Source organism: Trachurus trachurus (assembly GCF_905171665.1).
Source record: "Trachurus trachurus genome assembly, chromosome: 7".
Classification (NCBI taxonomy): domain Eukaryota; kingdom Metazoa; phylum Chordata; class Actinopteri; order Carangiformes; family Carangidae; genus Trachurus; species Trachurus trachurus.
The window spans coordinates 11,633,741-11,651,070 of record NC_139901.1 but is presented as its reverse complement, the minus strand read 5'-3'; the positions used below and the strand labels follow the sequence as shown (position 1 = coordinate 11,651,070).

Here is a 17,330-nt window from a genome sequence, read left to right as displayed (position 1 = left end):
GGTTATAGGCTAATGTCTGCGGGTCTCCACAGTTTTATGCTCACACATTCTGTATGTAATTCTTCACTGACGGATCGGCAAAGTGAGTTCAGTGTGCGGTCATGATTTATGTGCCACTTTTGAGTTTACATCATAAAATGTACAGTGTTTGTGTGTGTGTAGGTCTACAGAAACAGCACTGAGTGTGTCACACTGGCACCGGGTCCCTCCCCCCTCCCCCTCCCTACCCCCCCACCCCCCCTCCTGCTCCTCGCCCTGCTGCTCAGTGTCGGAGCAGATCCACCGTAGCCCCGCTCGCTCTCAGCTGGTGTAGCGGCCACTCACCGCCGGGCTCCCCGCGTGTTGTTTGGTACTTTCGGCGAACTTTTTTTTTTTTTAATTTTTAATTTTCACCGTGCGGCGCTTTACATCACTGCCTGAGGAGAGAGGGAGAGAGAGAGGAGGGGGGGGGAACCTGCTGCTGCAAAAATGGACTGAGGCAACAAACTCGCAGCCAAAGAGTGGATACTTCCAGAGCAGGAGAGTGTTTGTACCGTAGAGAGAGAGACAGAGAGAGAGCGACCTTTCTGAGGGTTTCACTGAGCCACCATGGAGGAGGACGACGGGCATCATGACAACGGGATCCACTTCACCAAGGACTCGGACCGGCAGCAGCGGCTCAGGCTCTGTGTTTTAAATGAAATACTCAACACGGAGAGGGATTATGTTCGGACACTGCTTTTCCTTCAGTCGGTGAGTTTGACATGTTCATTCACGTTGCGTATGAGGCTCTATATCCACGCCGCGCTCTCTTCCCCAACAAACTGTAGCCTAACCTACTCCAAACTCCGCTCGTAAATCTGTCAATTCACCGTTTCCTACCTGGCTTTTTGTCCAGCTGTGCATCTTATTAAAGGGCCGGTGGCGTTTTCTTCAATGTCAGACTGCACTCTGTAATTCGGCATGTGTAGACTACATTTTATTAAATGGCACACGTTGCCAGAGAAGGATAAACTCAATAGGCGGTTTCACCTTTGCTCTAGATCACACACTGGACATGACGTTAAACCAGCAACAACTTACATTAGGTCTGGCCATGGCTTCTCTTTTTATCATTCTTTTCTTAACTTGTGTAGGCTAACTTATGCATGTTTGTAAACAGACTAAATTGAGCACACTGTTTGTTTGCTGTTAGGTAGTTTTAATCAGAGACAGCAGCCTGTTAAGGACAGACTCACCTGTGTCCCATCTCAGCTTAGCCTGAAAATATTGTCAGAGACAGCAACATCACACCTTTCCATTGTGTGTTAAAGCTCAGGTTCAATACAATAAAAGGAAGGTTGGGGGGTGCTTTGCAAATAAATAGATATTCATGAGCTTTTCAGAAGCGCCACACCTCCAGGCTCAGATAAAGAAACTGTTTCTTCACACCTCGAGCATCAGCTGCCTGTGATGAATGAATGTCCTGCTCATTTTTACTGGCTCCCCTCAGCGCCACTGGAGAAAGCTATAGGCTACAGCCCACCTGCAGGAGACGGCTCAGTTTGTCACTTGACATTTTTCCGTTATCCTTCATCCTCCGCTCTGTCATCTGTGGCACTCGGGTAGGCTACTTTCAGGTTGCAGGTGGTTGCACAGACTCAAACTGAGAGAGATAAATTAGTGCAGATTGGCTTGCGTGAGTGTGAGAGTGAGAGTAATAATGTGACAGTATGGAAACAACCCGCCCCCTCCTGTCCCTCTCTGTCTTTTGTTGACCCCCCCCCACAATCCCTCCGTCCCTCCACAACAAGGTCAAAGGTAAGGGTCAGCCACAAAACACCACCCTGGAGCTGGTGGGGATTCAGCCTATATCGTCTTTCTCTCTCTCTCTGCCACCCTGCTGACTCCAAAAAAAAAAAGATCTACCCTCTGATTCTTATCTTTTTTTTTTTTTACCTGCTGATAAAAAGACTGTTTGTTATGAACATGGCAACGTTTCTGAAAACTACATTTCAACATCTGGCAAGCATTTGTATGGTTCCCCTTTTTTTCTCTCTCTGTCTCTCTTGCGCTGTCACATGTTAAGAAATCTCCTCAAGGTTCTTGAAGTAATTTTGTTACACCAACAACTGATCTCATTGTGGGGAGTTGGTGCTGCATCACCTTGTCGCAATTACATCAGAATGAAGAAGCGAAGCTTTTCCTGTTGAATCCCGGGTTAGTTTTTTAATGACTGGGTTTAAATTCAGCTCAAAATCACGCACAGATTTCTGTGGATGCTGCTTTCCTGGTGGCAGCCGGGGCTTATCTTCTGTTACAAGACAGACCAGGCTGCAGAGGGGACATGCTAAGACCCCCCTCCCCCCCACCCCACGCTCTGGTGTAATGATAAAGATAAAGCCCCACTGATTTATCTGAGAAGTCTGGGATCTTTTTTTTTTTTTTTGCTGTGGACATCAGAGAGCTGTCAGAGCCACAGCCCTCCACCGCGGTGGCGCTCCTCCTCCTCCTCCTCCTCCTCCTCCTCCTCCTCCTCCTCCTCCTCCTCCTCCTCCTCCCCGTCCTCACATCAATTGGCATCTTCTGATTTAAGCCAGAGCGGAGTGATATGTTAAGTCTGGAGGAGGGGAAACTCTGTTATCGCCCTTTTATTCAGCCAGTCAAATGCTGTGTCAAGATTTGAGCTTGTGTTTTCCTTCGTCATGACAGGCCAAGCCAGTGGGATTTCTGTTTGTAAGCTGTGTACGTGCACCGCTTTCTGGTTGGTGGTAACCACTCAAAACAATGAATCACGCCTCAGTCCTGTGCCAGTTCTCCGTCTGCACTGTGAGAACTGACATGTTTGGCAGCGAGCGTTTCTATTGGTTGGACAGGAGGCGTACGATTGCTCTCATTAATAGTCATATTCACATATGGGAAGTAACAGCACTGTGTCAACAAGCTTTGAAGCCTATAAGCATCCTCCTCTGAGCCTATATGATGGCGTATGTTGTGTGTATGTGTGTGAGGCCCTGCTTGTCAGCCCATGTGGAGGATGTTGTGGCGTCAGGGCTCAGCAGCTCAGCTTCCTAAAGGAGTGCATGGACATTCAAAACAAAAAAAACAGGAGAGAAAAGAAACATCAACCCCCACCACCGGAGCCAATCCCCTGCAAATCTTCCTCCCTGGTGCTCTCTCTCTCTCTCCATCCAGTGTCCAGCTGAGTCTGCTCGCTTTCCCTCCGTGGGAGCCCAGGCTTTGTCACCAGGCGGCTCACTGTGGTGTTGATAAGGAAAGTCTGTCTGTGGGAGCTCACAAGCATATGGTTTCAGTAAAGATACAGAGTGGTTGGTGGGTGGGTGAGAAGGTCTGGTTGGGTGGGGGGGTGGGGTGGGGTTCAGGCCCTCAGTGTGAAGATGCTACAGCAGCGACGGGGAGTGAAGTGGTTGCAGAGTCGACTCAGATTGACTTCTAAGCAATTTGTTAAATTATTCAGCGATAATAATGTTTTGCCATCATGTTGTAAAAAAACCCACCTCATCTGGTCTAGTTAGATAGCTCCCACATTTCCCAGAATGCCCTTCATGCACGCATCTTCTGAGAATGATAGACGGGAAAGGAGAAGGATGTAGGAGTTAAGACACTGAGAGGTGTTTCCCCCTCCCGGTCGAGAGAAGCGAGCTGCGCCCATGACTTGAAGGGTTTGAGGTTTCAGCGCTGTCAGATCGACGGATGCGGAAGATCAGTCAAGTGAAGCGTTTTCTGTCGTCAGACGCCATGTTGACATTTCACTCATTAGGTCCAGCCTACATCCTCATTACCAGGTGTTTCAGTAAAGTTATATTTATGACGGATGTCTTCTTATCTGAAGACACCTGATGGTTTTCTGTTCCTCTTTGGGGTTTTTTCCACTCGCTGTCGTCTGCCCACATCGTCCTCCATCACCTTATCGCTGATTTATTTTCCACTCCCCCTTTGTGCTCTTCCGCTATACCTCCTGGATCTTTAGTCCCCCCCCCCCCTCCCTCCCTCCCTCCCTTCTGTACAGCATCGATTATCAATCGCAATGATTGCAGTGACACACAAAGAGATGGTTATCCGGCTTTGGCATCTCAGCCATTCCGCATGTCACTCATCCCCTGGCGATTACCGGTGCCAACGAGCTCATCCAACGTGCTGGAGGGCAGCATGTGGGGCTGGTGGGAGGAGAAGAGGTGAGAAGGGGGTTGGGGGTGTGAAAAGAGGGATTAGAGGATTCAATTTTTGCTCAGCGTTATCGTTTCCCGTCTCTGAATCAATTGCCCTTTCGAGTGGAGTGGAAACGAGCTGATTGGGAGTTTCTACGGTGATAAGTGCTCTTTTCAGGCCTTTGTCAGGACGATTTCCCCTGTTTACGTCTGAACTGATCGTTTCTTCGTGCCATAGATTAGCGGGGATTTTCTTCAGGGTAGCACTTTGTTGATTTTAATCCAGGCAACTGGATTTTCCCTGCCATGATGGTCAAAATTCAGACTATCTATGACGGTAATATGGTCAGTGGCGTCATAGCCGCTAGACTTAAGGGATTTTCCTTCAAAACCATAAAAATGGAGGGGGTTGCCATGCAGGATTGTCTTTTTTCCTTTTTGACCACACTAACCTATGCCACAGCAAATCCTGTCCAGTAAAGACAACAGTGGAATTGTGTGGCCAATAAGTCAGCCAGCTTTTGACCTTCTGTCTTCATTCTGAGAGGCCAGAGAGACGCAGAGAGGGGTGACCAGGAAGGTCCCGTCAGTGCTGCAGGATAATAGGAAACATCTGGAGATCCTGACCTCTGTGACCTTTGCTTTAGGCCACACACGAGTGAGTTTACACGCGACTAAAATGCCGGTGTGTGTTTGTGTGGATACATGATGTTGCCTTTTTTTGGTCTGTGATTGCGCTTACAAGGTTTATCTGCAGCTCTTTCACACCTCTTTCTCAGCTTTCTGCTGTTGCACGCTCACCTGTAGCCGCTGTCGACGAGGCTCGCCGAGCAAACAGGATGACAGGAGTGTATACTAACAACAAACACAGAGGACCCAGAGAGACCTGTGCCCAGGAAGACAGACATGCAGGAAGGCAGACTTGAGCTTCCTCTGCAAACTTGAGTCTGTGTGCACCTCTTTCCTTTCTTTTTCTCTCACTCCCCCCCCCCCCCCCCCCCCGTTTCTCTCTTCTCCATCTCTTCTCCAGCCCTCCCCACTCGGTGGGAAAGACCAGCATCAAGTTTCTCTGGGCAAGGGGGGTATAAATAGCTTCAGATTCTAGCTTCTCATCTTGGCCACAGCGCTGGTGGTTTCAGCTCACTGCAGCCTCAGCCCTGCTGAAGTCATACACACACACACACACACACACACACACACACACACACACACACACACACACACACACACACACACACACACACACACATACACATAAACACTCACACACATACTGAAAGAGTGGAAGACGGTAGAAAACAACCCACAGCAGGTAGAACAGTTACAAGGGGCAGGCTGCTGAGGTTTAGTGAGGGTTTTTATCATTGTTATTGGCCTTTAAACTCTTTGCTGCTTTTGTAAGACTCAAGAGACTGGACACAGAGTCTCATGTGTAGCTTTAACTTCCTGTTTAGGACCAGACCGATTAATCGGCCGTTAAATTTAATCGCCTGGTCCGTGTCTTTCTCAGACATATCAGTTTCAGCGTATGCATTGGCTAAGAAGAACCCATGTGAAGACTGTTTTTGTGGGAAAAATAATGATTTGAAAAGAAACTGTAATTATCCATCACAGGCTTTTTTTTTTTTTTTTTACCTTTTTCTATTGATTTTTATTTTTATCACTTTTTTTGTAGTAAAAGTTATTTATTGTTGAACAGTAACATGTTGAGTCTCCGATGCACTGTTATCACCAGTGGTTGGACCCCAATTGAAGGATTATTCCAAAAGATGTGAGTTCATGTAAACAATATTGGTCAATTCATTAGTAATCACATTATTTTGCTCCATAATATTGATATCGGCCCCAAAAATGGTATCACACAGTGCAGCTGCTGAGCCACACTAATTCACTACAATGCAGGCTGTTGCATAAACGGGGGTAAATGCCAGTTTCCAACTTAATATTAGTGCTTTTTTTAGTCATGTGTTTTGATAAGCCATTTCTTTGAGGCATAGCACTGCAGCAGGAATTTTAAGAATTCAAGTTAACAAGTCTAAACCACTGTAACACCCAGAGGCATGATGTCAAAAAACACCCCCCTCCCTTCTCCCCATTTCCCTCCAAGAGATGTCGATGCAGATCCTTTGCAGAGAATTAGCAAAGGATAAAAGTTACATGATCAGCGTGGACGGATGGATGTTTTTGGTGATTTGGCCTTTTGCTTAAAACGTGTGAATTTATTTTCCGTGAGCAGGTCTCTGTTTGCGGTTACACAGTCAAACAAGTGGATGTATTCAGGAGCGTGTGAATGAATCAGTGGTGGAACTGGCATAAAATCAGCTCACTGATTTCTCTGTGTCAGATATCAGAGCGTGCAATGTCAAGAATGCAGCCCGAGACGCTTTTTGGATGCGCCGTTCAGGACGTTTTTTTTTTTACGAGTGGAGCAAACATCCAGTAAGAGGCACCGTCGGAGAGTGTGTGTGAAACGCTGTGTGAGGCTGATATACGATACAATGGGTGACCTGGCCTGAATTGTAAAAGCAAGGCTACATGAGCTCTCTAATGTCCCTTCGGAGATCATGACCCGGACAAAGTTGGAACAAGTACTTTCTCAGGGGTTGATACTGGAGCTGTGCAACACAGGTTTTTCAAGTACATGACCAGGATGAATGGATGGATGGATGGATGGATGGATGGATGGATGGATGGATGGATGGATACCTGCAGAATGCCTTGGCCCAGTCTCTCCCCTCAGCTTCCTATTTAGTTCACGGACCGTGGCCACAGGCTTACAATGTTTGTTTGCTTTCCCAAATACAACCAGATGTGTGGCTTCTTTCAGGGGTCAGAGGTCCTTTTCCCGATAGGAAAACACTGAACAAAAACAGACAACCATGGAACACATCTACAGAAAGCCTCTTGAATGCAGAGAGTGAGGCAGGGATATTTGATGAAGCCTGGGTTAGATTACTGAGCTGCTGAAGTCGGGCTCTATCAGGGCGGGTCAGAGTAAATGCCTGGCCTGTATGCTGCCCAGTCAGGAGGCTGTTCACATGACACAATGGGACAAAGAAGGAGAGTCGCACACACATAACATGCCACCAAACACACTCCTTAGTAGGTCCTCTATAGTTTTTTTTGTCCATGGTACAGAAAGAAGTCCTTCAAAATAAAACTGGCAATCATTCCGTTGTTTGGCAGGATCAGGTTTACTTTTTAATTTCAACCCTGAATTCCCACACACTTGATCTGTGCTGATGAAGTGAATGAAAGTGTGTCACAATGTTGCAACGTAAACAAAATCACAATATGGTCAAGTGCAATATTCAAAACACACAGAGATGCCTTGGTCAGCAAATTTCAAATACACTCAAGGTTTAAAGGGACGTGTTTGGTAGGCTACAAGAACCAACAAATATCACATGATAATTTTTTTTGTCAAAATGAATCAAAAATGATCATTCATACTGAAATCACAGTATCTGCCCATATAATCACAGTATCTTGTATAGTGCAGATTGTGAAGTCGTAAAAATGCAAAAAAAAAAACTCCTGAAAACACCTGAGTAGTGACGCAAACTGGGCATGTACCAGTTAACAGGAATCAGATTTTATTCTCTGGAATTGATGAGTTGCAAAAAATACTATGAATGAGGAACAGCGAAGATGGTTGTTCTGTTGAAATGCAGAATTTAATAACCTTATTGTTTCATCGCACATGTGAACATCTACGTGATCATTCCCAAAGGTTTCAATTTTGGCTCATCCAGACTACAACACAACCTCACAGTTTTCAAACTTAAATGAGCTGCATTTAAAAAAAAAAGTTTGTTCTTGGTCCCTGAAAATCTCAGATCAGTTGGACGGGACAAAACATTGGAGTAAAATTAATTTTGAAATGAAAATCTAAAAATGTGGACATCGTGTGAGTGAGAGGTGGTGGCAAGATAACCTTTCAGGAAGGAACATTTAAAGTTGAAAACTTTTCACCACGATCGTTGTCATCATTATTTCTAAGTGAAACAATTTCACTTTCTCATTTAAAGGAGATCTTTGTTCATTTATGTTGTTAAACCGCACGAGTTAAAGAGGCTGCTGGCTGTGTTGTTGTAACTGCTTATGACAGCTGCTGATAAATTCTTGGGCCCGGTTGCTGAAGGGCTTTTATTTTGGCGCTCATTCAATGTGATGACATTTTTGCCAACTAGCATGGCACGATGAAAGGCTTGAGTCATACATGCTTGAGCTGTTACTGTGATGATTTTGTTCTCGCATGCTGACAGGAAACCTTTTAGAGAAGGGTGCAACATTTTGACATGAGTAGTTACCACAGTTGGTTTTTGGAGTGAGCTGTGACGTGACCCCTTTACTCGAAGAATATGTGACAAAAAAACAAAAACAAAAAAAAAGAAAACTTTAACCTTATTGGAGCTTTTATTTTGAAGGCGATTAAACCAGGACTGTTTTCTCCTTTCATGTTATAGTTTCAGTATCACAATTTAACTTTCATGTGCTCTTAGATCGCTCATTTACTTTTGCAAGAATAAGACTGATCCTGAAAGCAACACTTTCAAGAGCTGGAAACTTAGACGAGTGTTAGTTGCAATTGCGGCTGCCAAAATGAGAAGTTAGATGAATGTAGGTCAGTTGCATCAGTTGTTTCAATGCAAGAAAAAAACAAAACAAAACTCTTTTGCAGACAGAACAGGCGTCAACTAGCTTCATCTGTCTGTCCATTAAACGCTGCTCTCTGTCATGTTGGTAAATACTGTCTGAGCGAGAACCAGTGGGTGCTGGCTATGATCTTTGCCCACTGCTTTGCCAAATGACCATTAATTTGTTTCTGTACCACTGTGTTCTCTCCGTCTGTGCGCAGGCCGGTGTTTATGTCGGCCCAGCTGAGTGCCAGGTGTGGCATGTTTTAGTTTGGTTTCACTAGTAGCCTATAAAGGTATAAAGTAAACTTCAGCTTGAATGATTGGCTGTGTTGCATCTTTTTTTTTTCTGTCTCTGTCGCTTTGTTGGAAGCTTCACGGGTCTCTGATGGCTCACTCAGCACCACCGTCCCTGCACTCTGATCCAGTCTGTGATCCCCACGTCTGTCAGCGTCGAACAACACACATCCAAATGTCCAGATGGCCTCTGCAATCTGCTGCATGATGTTATCTCCAGATCGCCACATGTCACCCGTCAACGGGACAGCCGCTCGGGGAAAAAAAAGGGGACTCATGGACAAACTGCGTTGAGCGTCATGCGCTGGTTAAAGATGAAATGTCGGTGATTATTGAAAAAGATGTAGCCTACGTTCCCCCGTGAAGAGATAAGTCAGTTGAGCAGCAGAGACCATTTGAACAGATTTACAGCTCGGAGCAGATGTGCTAATCTGAGTTTTTGGCTGCGAATGCTGAGTGTACAAATGGGGAAATGACACGTCTTCCACACAGATGTGCCTGACGAGCTATTTCTATTCCCACTGTCACGGGGGGAGTAAGTGAGATTGAGTGTTGCGTGCTTCTTCGCTTCTATTTTCTTCTTATACATGTGTAATGAGAGGGTGAGTGTAATCGTGCAACAAAAGCTGCTTAACAACCTGAAACCATGGATATTATCATACATGATAATTATAGCACATTTGTTGCACACAGCCACTGTGAAAGAGAGGGAGAATGAGAAGATGAAAAGGCCAACTTCACACCAACCTGGAAGAGACAGAAAAGGCATGCTGGGAAATGATCATTCTTAAAAGTAGTGAGAGGCTTTGAAAGCAGCATCTGAATGGACTGAAAACACAATTTCATATTGATCTTGCGCATCATCCATTCATTAATGCAACAGAGCTGATGAGTCTGCAGCTACAAACAGGAAGTCCCTGGTCCAGTGCTGTCCGCCTGTCTGTCCTCTGTGGTCGAGACACTGTCTCATCCCCTGCAGCGTTGAGTTTCCGCCCATGTGAGCAGCTCAAAAAGCCTCTGGAGTTTAAAGTCCCTTCAAAGCGGAAGTGAGTGAGAGGTGGAGGGAGGGAAAAAAAGCTGGACGAGACTCAAAGAAGACTTTTGTGTTTTGGTGATTGGCTCTGCCAGAAAGGGTTTTCTCTTGGAAGACAGCGAGGGACTGGTTGGAGGGTGAGCGAGGAGCTGAGGGAGTGTTCAGAGGGTCTGGGAGAGATGTGAATTACGGCTTCAGAGAGAAAGGAGTTTGCTGAAGTTTACTGGGGTCTCTCATTGTGGCGACGCCACGGGCCATTCTCTGGCTCTGCTGCACTCACACCACAAAGAGGGGATTTCTTCATTTATTTATTCAATTTCATGCCATGTCGACCCCAAAATGGCCCCTATCCCCTCTCCAGAACTGCCCTGTCCCCTTTGTGGCCCTCTACCCAAATCCTCTCCAGAAAGAGAGACCCTTAATGGACGCATTGTTTTTAGCTTGTTGTTGTTTTCTCTGGGACGAGGGGGAGGGGGTGGAGGATGGCTGTGGTGGTGGTGACCTGAGAACTCGCATAGAAAAAGCCCTGAATCTGTGGATCTGTGATTCTGGCCCAGTGTTGTCCCAGTAGGTGTGGGAACCGGAGCAAATTGAAAAGGAGTTCTCAGAGACGGCTGGAAAAACCCTGACAAGTGTTCGAGCTTGTTCTTGATCTACAGGCTCCGTTGTGAGATATGTGAATTGAGTGAGATGGCCCAGCGTTGCTGCTGAATGCTGATGGTAGCCATGGGCGAGCTGAGAAATGGCCCAGTTTCTTCCCCATTAACAGCATCTCTGTTTTCATTATGGAGGAGTTGAATGGAAACAAAAAAATCTTTCTGCTGATTCCACTGACTATATCTATCACCAATGGGAAGGAAATAATCAGATCAGTGTCACATCTCTTCTGTTTTTCCCCGCTCCATGTGGTTGGTATTATGACTAAGTGGAGGTTAATGAACATGAATGAAGTGATGTAGTGAAAACCAGTGACACACAGCAGTTTGGCAGCTCCTATTATGATATTGATCCCTTTGTCCAATAGGTCAACAAGCAACATGTAGACCAGTGGTTCACAACCTGAGGGCTGATGCCCACTGATGGGCCACAAAGGTATTTTAAGTGGAGTTTGGACAAATTATATGATTTCAAATAACATGTGCAACCTTTCTGAAATATTTTTAAACGGAATGACCTTTAAAAATATTTAAAAAATGTGGACAATGTAAAAGTAAATACTTGTGCCTTGTACTTTAATTAACCCTTGTTATTTCTCCAGTTCGTCTTGTAATTCAGGAGACTGGTCTTTTTTGACACTCTCTTCCTTTTTTCTCTACATCATCCGTTCTAATGCAATCCAGTAGAACACCACCACAGCTCTCAAGCTGCCAGTCAAGGCGCCACGTGATCACATTCTCACCGACATTCATTCTCCCATTAATTATCCTATAGTCTTTACTGATAACCTTTACTGAAGGTAAACGTATAAACCTGCTCCTCGCTCTGACCCTTGAGGCATCGTCCGCTGGCAGCAGTGTGACGGCAGCAGCACTGGCTTCCACACGACTGTACGTTGACTTAACCCCCATGTTGAAACTTGACTCTTTCTGACAATTATGACATTTCCTCACTTCTCTCTAGTTATTTCCCTGCTGGTTTCCGGCTTTACATTATGACTACATGGAGTTTCTGGTGTTAAGAAAGAAATTATTTCTAATTATTAAGATTTGAAGCTTTGGAAATGAGCAAATTTTTGAACTTTCCGCCAATTAATTAACCCTCTGAGGTCGATGGATGTTTCTATTAATATCCAAGCGTAGAAATATGGTGTAATTGTCGTAAGAATCCACTTTCCATTACAAATTCTTCATAGATCATATATGACTCATAACCTCCTAAATCTGTATAGTGACAGAAGACTCATTCATTCTCAGTTTATTATCCATTTTTTTGTGAACCTGTAGGCTTTATAAAACTTGTTTCAAAATTAATCAACATTAGTGGAGATTTGTTTTCACAAGATATTCAAAGAACTTTTAAAAAACAAGCTTCAGTTTCAGAACAAAACTGAATTGTTTTTTAACACAGTAAATAAAACACTGGGGTGTCATTTTATATGGAAGACCCCTTATAAAAGGTGAATTTAAGAAATAATGTAGAATTGGAGAAAACGCTCTGTGACGTCAGAGGATTAAAACAGTCCCAGATGAAAGTGACTTCTGTGACTGAGTGAATCTAATCATGGGTCATGTTACTTGTTTGGCTTCACTGCAGGTAGAAAACTGCGTGGAGAGTCAGACAGGGCAGACGTGGAGGCAGCAGGCCTCTTACTCACTGTCCACTGGAGCGAACACTGAGCCGGCACCAGCATATGGTCCGTCTGAATCCTCACACCTTACTGTCTGGCCCCTCTTCGCTCTGATAAACCTCAACATTTAGCAACACCCCCATCCACATCTGACCCTTTGGCTGTTGGTCATATGAGATGATGCTGCCTCATATGACACCAGACCAGTTACTGATGTCAAACAGTGACCACAGTGTCTTCAGTGAACTCTTATGATAGATGTCGGTTAGACACGGCTTGTTTTCCCAGACCTAAGCAGTACAGTAAAGTAGTCATGACAATAAAGATGGTAGTGTTGTAAATCTGTTTCTTTCAATAATAATAAATAATCTGATCTTCTTATTTATTCCCACTCATTTTGTAGATATTGGTGCCTTAAGAATACAAACAACCTATAAAATGCAATACAGGAATATTGAATTTCCATATATTAAAAAGTGTGCATATAAAATAAAGTGCCTCTTTTTAAGATTACCGTTGAAACCTATTAGACATTTTTTAGACATATGGCAAGCCCACACAAATCTATGTTTATATTGTATGGACACATGTTATATGAATATATAAAGCCTGTCAATCTACGTTGATATTATTACCAGTATAGAGTCTAAGAGTCTGAGAACAGTTTCCCAAAATGTAAAGATTGACATGTTTGTGGTTTTGTTCACATGCTAAATTATGAGAAATGAGAAAAACAAATAAATGCATAGATACATGGAGAAATTGTACTTCCTCCCTTAAGTCTGTTGATATTTTAAACAGTGGAGTCCAAAAGTCTGAGGCCAGTTTGATTGCCTTATTTAAAGTTAATGAGAAATGAATTATGATATTACTTACAAACACATTTTAGTGTTGGTATTCAAAACCTATATCTTTATAAATGTACATGATAATAATTTGTTCCTCTGTAAGTGACATACGACAACTTCACTCTTGATATAGGAACATTGTTTTCCCAGTCTCTTTCCAGTCTACAGTTTAAATCACTTCCAAGCCAATTGTGCAGTGTGATTTATTTGTTTGTTACAGTTTGGTCTGCTGCTTGTAGAGAACTGTCAAACTTTACTTAGAACGCAGTAGAAACAGCGGCCAGTCAAACATGTCATGTACTTCCTTTTCACAAAAGCCACACTTCCTGTCCAGAAATGACATCTGCTGCTCTTTTGTGTGGCGGCTTCGCTCTGCACACTGTTTGTTTTCCTTCCCTGCTGAGTGGAACTGCTGCCTATCGGCTTTAAAAGAAACTAAATTCTTGCCAATGATTTAGGTGTCAAAAAAAGAGTTGGCTTTTGTTCTGTGACATTGCCCTGGTTTCACTTCCTGTTTGCATGCCCCACACTCCCAACACTCCAGCAGAGATGTGTGCACACTTCTTCTGTTTTTTCTTGCACTTAAGCAGTTGCAATAAAGTGGACACTGGACAGTGACTCAGTGAGATGGGATCTCCCAACTGTGCGTCAACTGGTCTCGTGCTCATTCAGCAGCAGAGTAGCACGTTTTCCAGCTTCACCATGAACTGCTGTGCTGTCAGAGCAGTTTCACACTCGAGTTTGGCCCCTGGCGAGTCTCTTCACTTATTTAAGATGGAGATTGTGATGTGATTTCAATTAAGCATTAGACCGATGATAGATTCGGCCACATACAATAAAGACAAACTGTGTGTTGTCTATGGAAGTACTACTGTAGCGCCTTTAAACAACAACGCAGACTCTAACCACACAAATATTTTTTCTGTGATCTGTCGTCATGTAACAGTCGACAGTGTGTGTTTGTGAGCTGCACATGCTTCAAAAGGAAGTTTCACGCTCAAGTAAATATGCCGAACTGTCGTGCCAAACAGTGGGTCCAGAAAATGTGTAAAAACACCCCTTTTTGTAAATGAGATAGAGGAAAGGGTGTGGCTGTTAACATGCTAACAAGCTAATTTTGTCATAAAAAGCTCACAACCCAGTTTCACAGAACTAGGTCTTTTGGTTTAAATTAGATTGTTTTTTTTCTGTTTGTCCAAAAAATAACTTCCTGTGAAAAAATTACTCAGAAAAAACGAGTTTTTTTTCCCCCAAGTGCTGTAACGCTTCTGTATGTTGGCTTTGTTAGATGTCTCACCTTTTTTTTTTTTAGTGTAGAGACCATTCATACAATAAGATGTAAATACATTTGAGAAATGACTTTATTGGTTTCATACAATCAATAAATTTGAATAAGTCATGACATTCTGCTGATACCTGTGTTGCTGTCAGGATTTAATGGCACGTTGGTGCAGGTTTTAGTGTTATAAATGGAATTCAAACAATTATCAATCAATAGAGAGAACATCGCCTCACCAACAACTAACCTACAGTGAGCTCACAAGAGCTAAAACTCAGACTTCATCTTTACATCGCTTCCATAAAAACCGTAAACATGAAAGTGTCTCTCAGGTGCAAAAGTCAAACAAGTAGATTCTGTCTCCTCAAACTGAGGGAAATCCTTCAGATTAAATATTAAAACATCCAGCAAAATGTTCAAGATTATGAGGCTTATCATCATTCTGTAACTTTTAACTTTTATAATTCATAAATAATGTATAATCTATTCAAAAATATGTTTTATTACTTTCCTTTTAGAGCATCTGATTTGGTATCTGTGATATTTTTACTTGAACTTTCTTCTATTTCCTCGGTGCTGTACGTTGGACTCTCTTGGCCTTCACATACTGAAATGTCAGTGGTATAATTCTGCACCAGTGTTGGACTTGGCAGCTACTCTGTGGTCTGTCAAGGAGCTTCATGGTTTCGTTGCTCTCGTGTCCTGTGGGACTGCATCATGAGCAGTTTTCCCCTAAAAGCCCATCCCCCCTGTGACAGGAGACCATCATGTGCAATATCTCTGCTGTGCTCTGTGCAGCAGCTGAGTCCCACACCGCTCTACACTGCCGCTCTGATTCATTATTATCAGTCCAAGGGTATCAAGAAAAAAATCTCTGTCCCCTCTGACCGGCTATTATTAACCCGTTGATTAATGTTGTCACTATGTGTGTGTACGCATCTGATGCTGAGGACAACCTGTGCAGGAAAAGGCTGCAGCATCTATACTGTACCTAGTTGTACATGGTTATTTAAGGAGATCTATGGTTCATGTCTGGATTCATCTCCATCAAATTTACAGTCAGACTTGGTCAAGAGCTGATTTCTGTCTGAATCAGTTTCCACACTGTGACATGAAGACAAATTGCTCCATTTTAACCAAGATAGAGTGACTTATTGCCGTTCATGTAAATATTATTCATCCACACCTGATCCTCCATTTAACACGATTTCATGCCCTCAGCTTGGTCACGACAACACCCTGATGTCAGAAAACGGAGCGTAAAGGTCACCTGGGACAGAGATATGACGGTAAATAGGGAGCGTCCGCGCCGTCCTGCTGCCTCTTAGCCACTTGATTAAGAAGTAATGAGCTCAACAACTGTGTCCGGCGGGGCAGAGTAGAGTCACAGCGTCGTGTCATGACGACTGTGTTGTTTTTTCACGATTGATTTTTCTTTTTCCAATAACATCTGGCTTAACCGCATGCTGTGGAAAGGACAGCTCTTTCAGTATTCATCTCATATCTTAATGTCAGTGCGCGTTGGCGGCGCTCTGAGGTTTTGCCCTCACCATGCAAATGATGCATGACTTGTAATAAGCTGGGGGGGGTTATCTGAGGGCGCAATTACAGCCGCTTCTTTTATGTTCTCCAGACCACAGTGGGAAATACAGTATTTTCTAAAATTATTTTTGCATGTGGTTTATACTGCTCAATTATAAAGCAAATCAGGACTTGATAATAGAGGTCACATGGAGTTATTGGTTGCGGACTATCATGTCATCTCATCATGTTATAGACTTAAGCTTTGGAGGAAGTTGAGATAAATTAGACTTGCTGGTGTTGTGCTGTCCATATGTGTCTGAATATGCAAGGGACTTTGATCAGAGGACGTCGTCATGTACCCTCCAATTTGTGACTGTCTGCACCATTGCCCCCCTTTGAGGGCACCAACCGTGTTACGCCTCCTCCAAGTGGACTGGAAAAGCACAACAACAGCAACAGCTACACATCAACGGTGTCTGCAGCTGTCTGGAGCTGTATAATTGAGGCTTAACTCCTGCTAAGTATGACTGACTTGTCTATTTTCTAGGCAGGATGTTGTGTTGATTGGGTGCCATTACTGTAAAAGCTGAATATGAAAACTCACACCAGGCTGCAGTTTGTCCAATTACGATGCTCGACTTTCTGAAGCACAATGAACTGCTGTCCATCAGATGTCAACATCTTTCCAATTATACCAGTCAAACCTTCTTTTGGGGCCATTTCCTGTTGTTGAGTCTCATCAGACTCTCAAAATACTACAGTCCAGACTCTTAAGCCAGAGACATGCCCAGTTTTATGCCCAGTTTTATGCCCAGCTCTGGCTCTGCCGAAGCCACTGTCTCCTTCATGATGGTGGACGGTGAGAGCTTCCAATTTTCTCTCCAAATAAACCTGTCTGCTTTGTGATGGAACAATGAAGACAGCCAATACAACCCTGGGTGAGAATGAGGCGAGACCTGGACTGAAAGGAGCTCTTTGTTGCTGCTTCCCTACCATCGCTCCCCGCTGATCCCCCTGTCACCACATCTGTGTGGCACATTTTGTTTATGGAGTGAATCCTGCCTGGACGGGAGCTGTCTTTTAAGACGTCAATAAGGAATGACTCTGAAGTCAGTTTTTCACTTCAGCCGGCGTCTCTTCCTCTTTTTTTGTTTTCATCCGTCGTCCCCGCGTTGCTATCTCCTGCCCTCACTGAGGAAAAGCCTTGTTTCCTGCCTCTTCTTGTCTCCCCTGCCAGGGAGCAATCTCTCACATGAGTGACTCCTCCAGTGTGGACACCGTACAAGTTGCCATAT

General features: G+C 44.0%; 1 protein-coding gene across 1 annotated transcript in view; it reads left to right on the top strand.

The window, feature by feature from the left end:
- The first annotated feature begins 289 nt into the window (after positions 1–289).
- The window catches only part of prex1 (phosphatidylinositol-3,4,5-trisphosphate-dependent Rac exchange factor 1), an 86,407-nt gene continuing 69,366 nt past the window's right edge, over positions 290–17,330 (top strand). Inside the window, exon 1 of the mRNA XM_083975809.1 lies at positions 290–732. Coding sequence (XP_083831935.1) covers positions 589–732 — 144 coding nt within the window. The 5' untranslated portion in view covers positions 290–588. The remainder of the gene's footprint in view (positions 733–17,330) is intronic.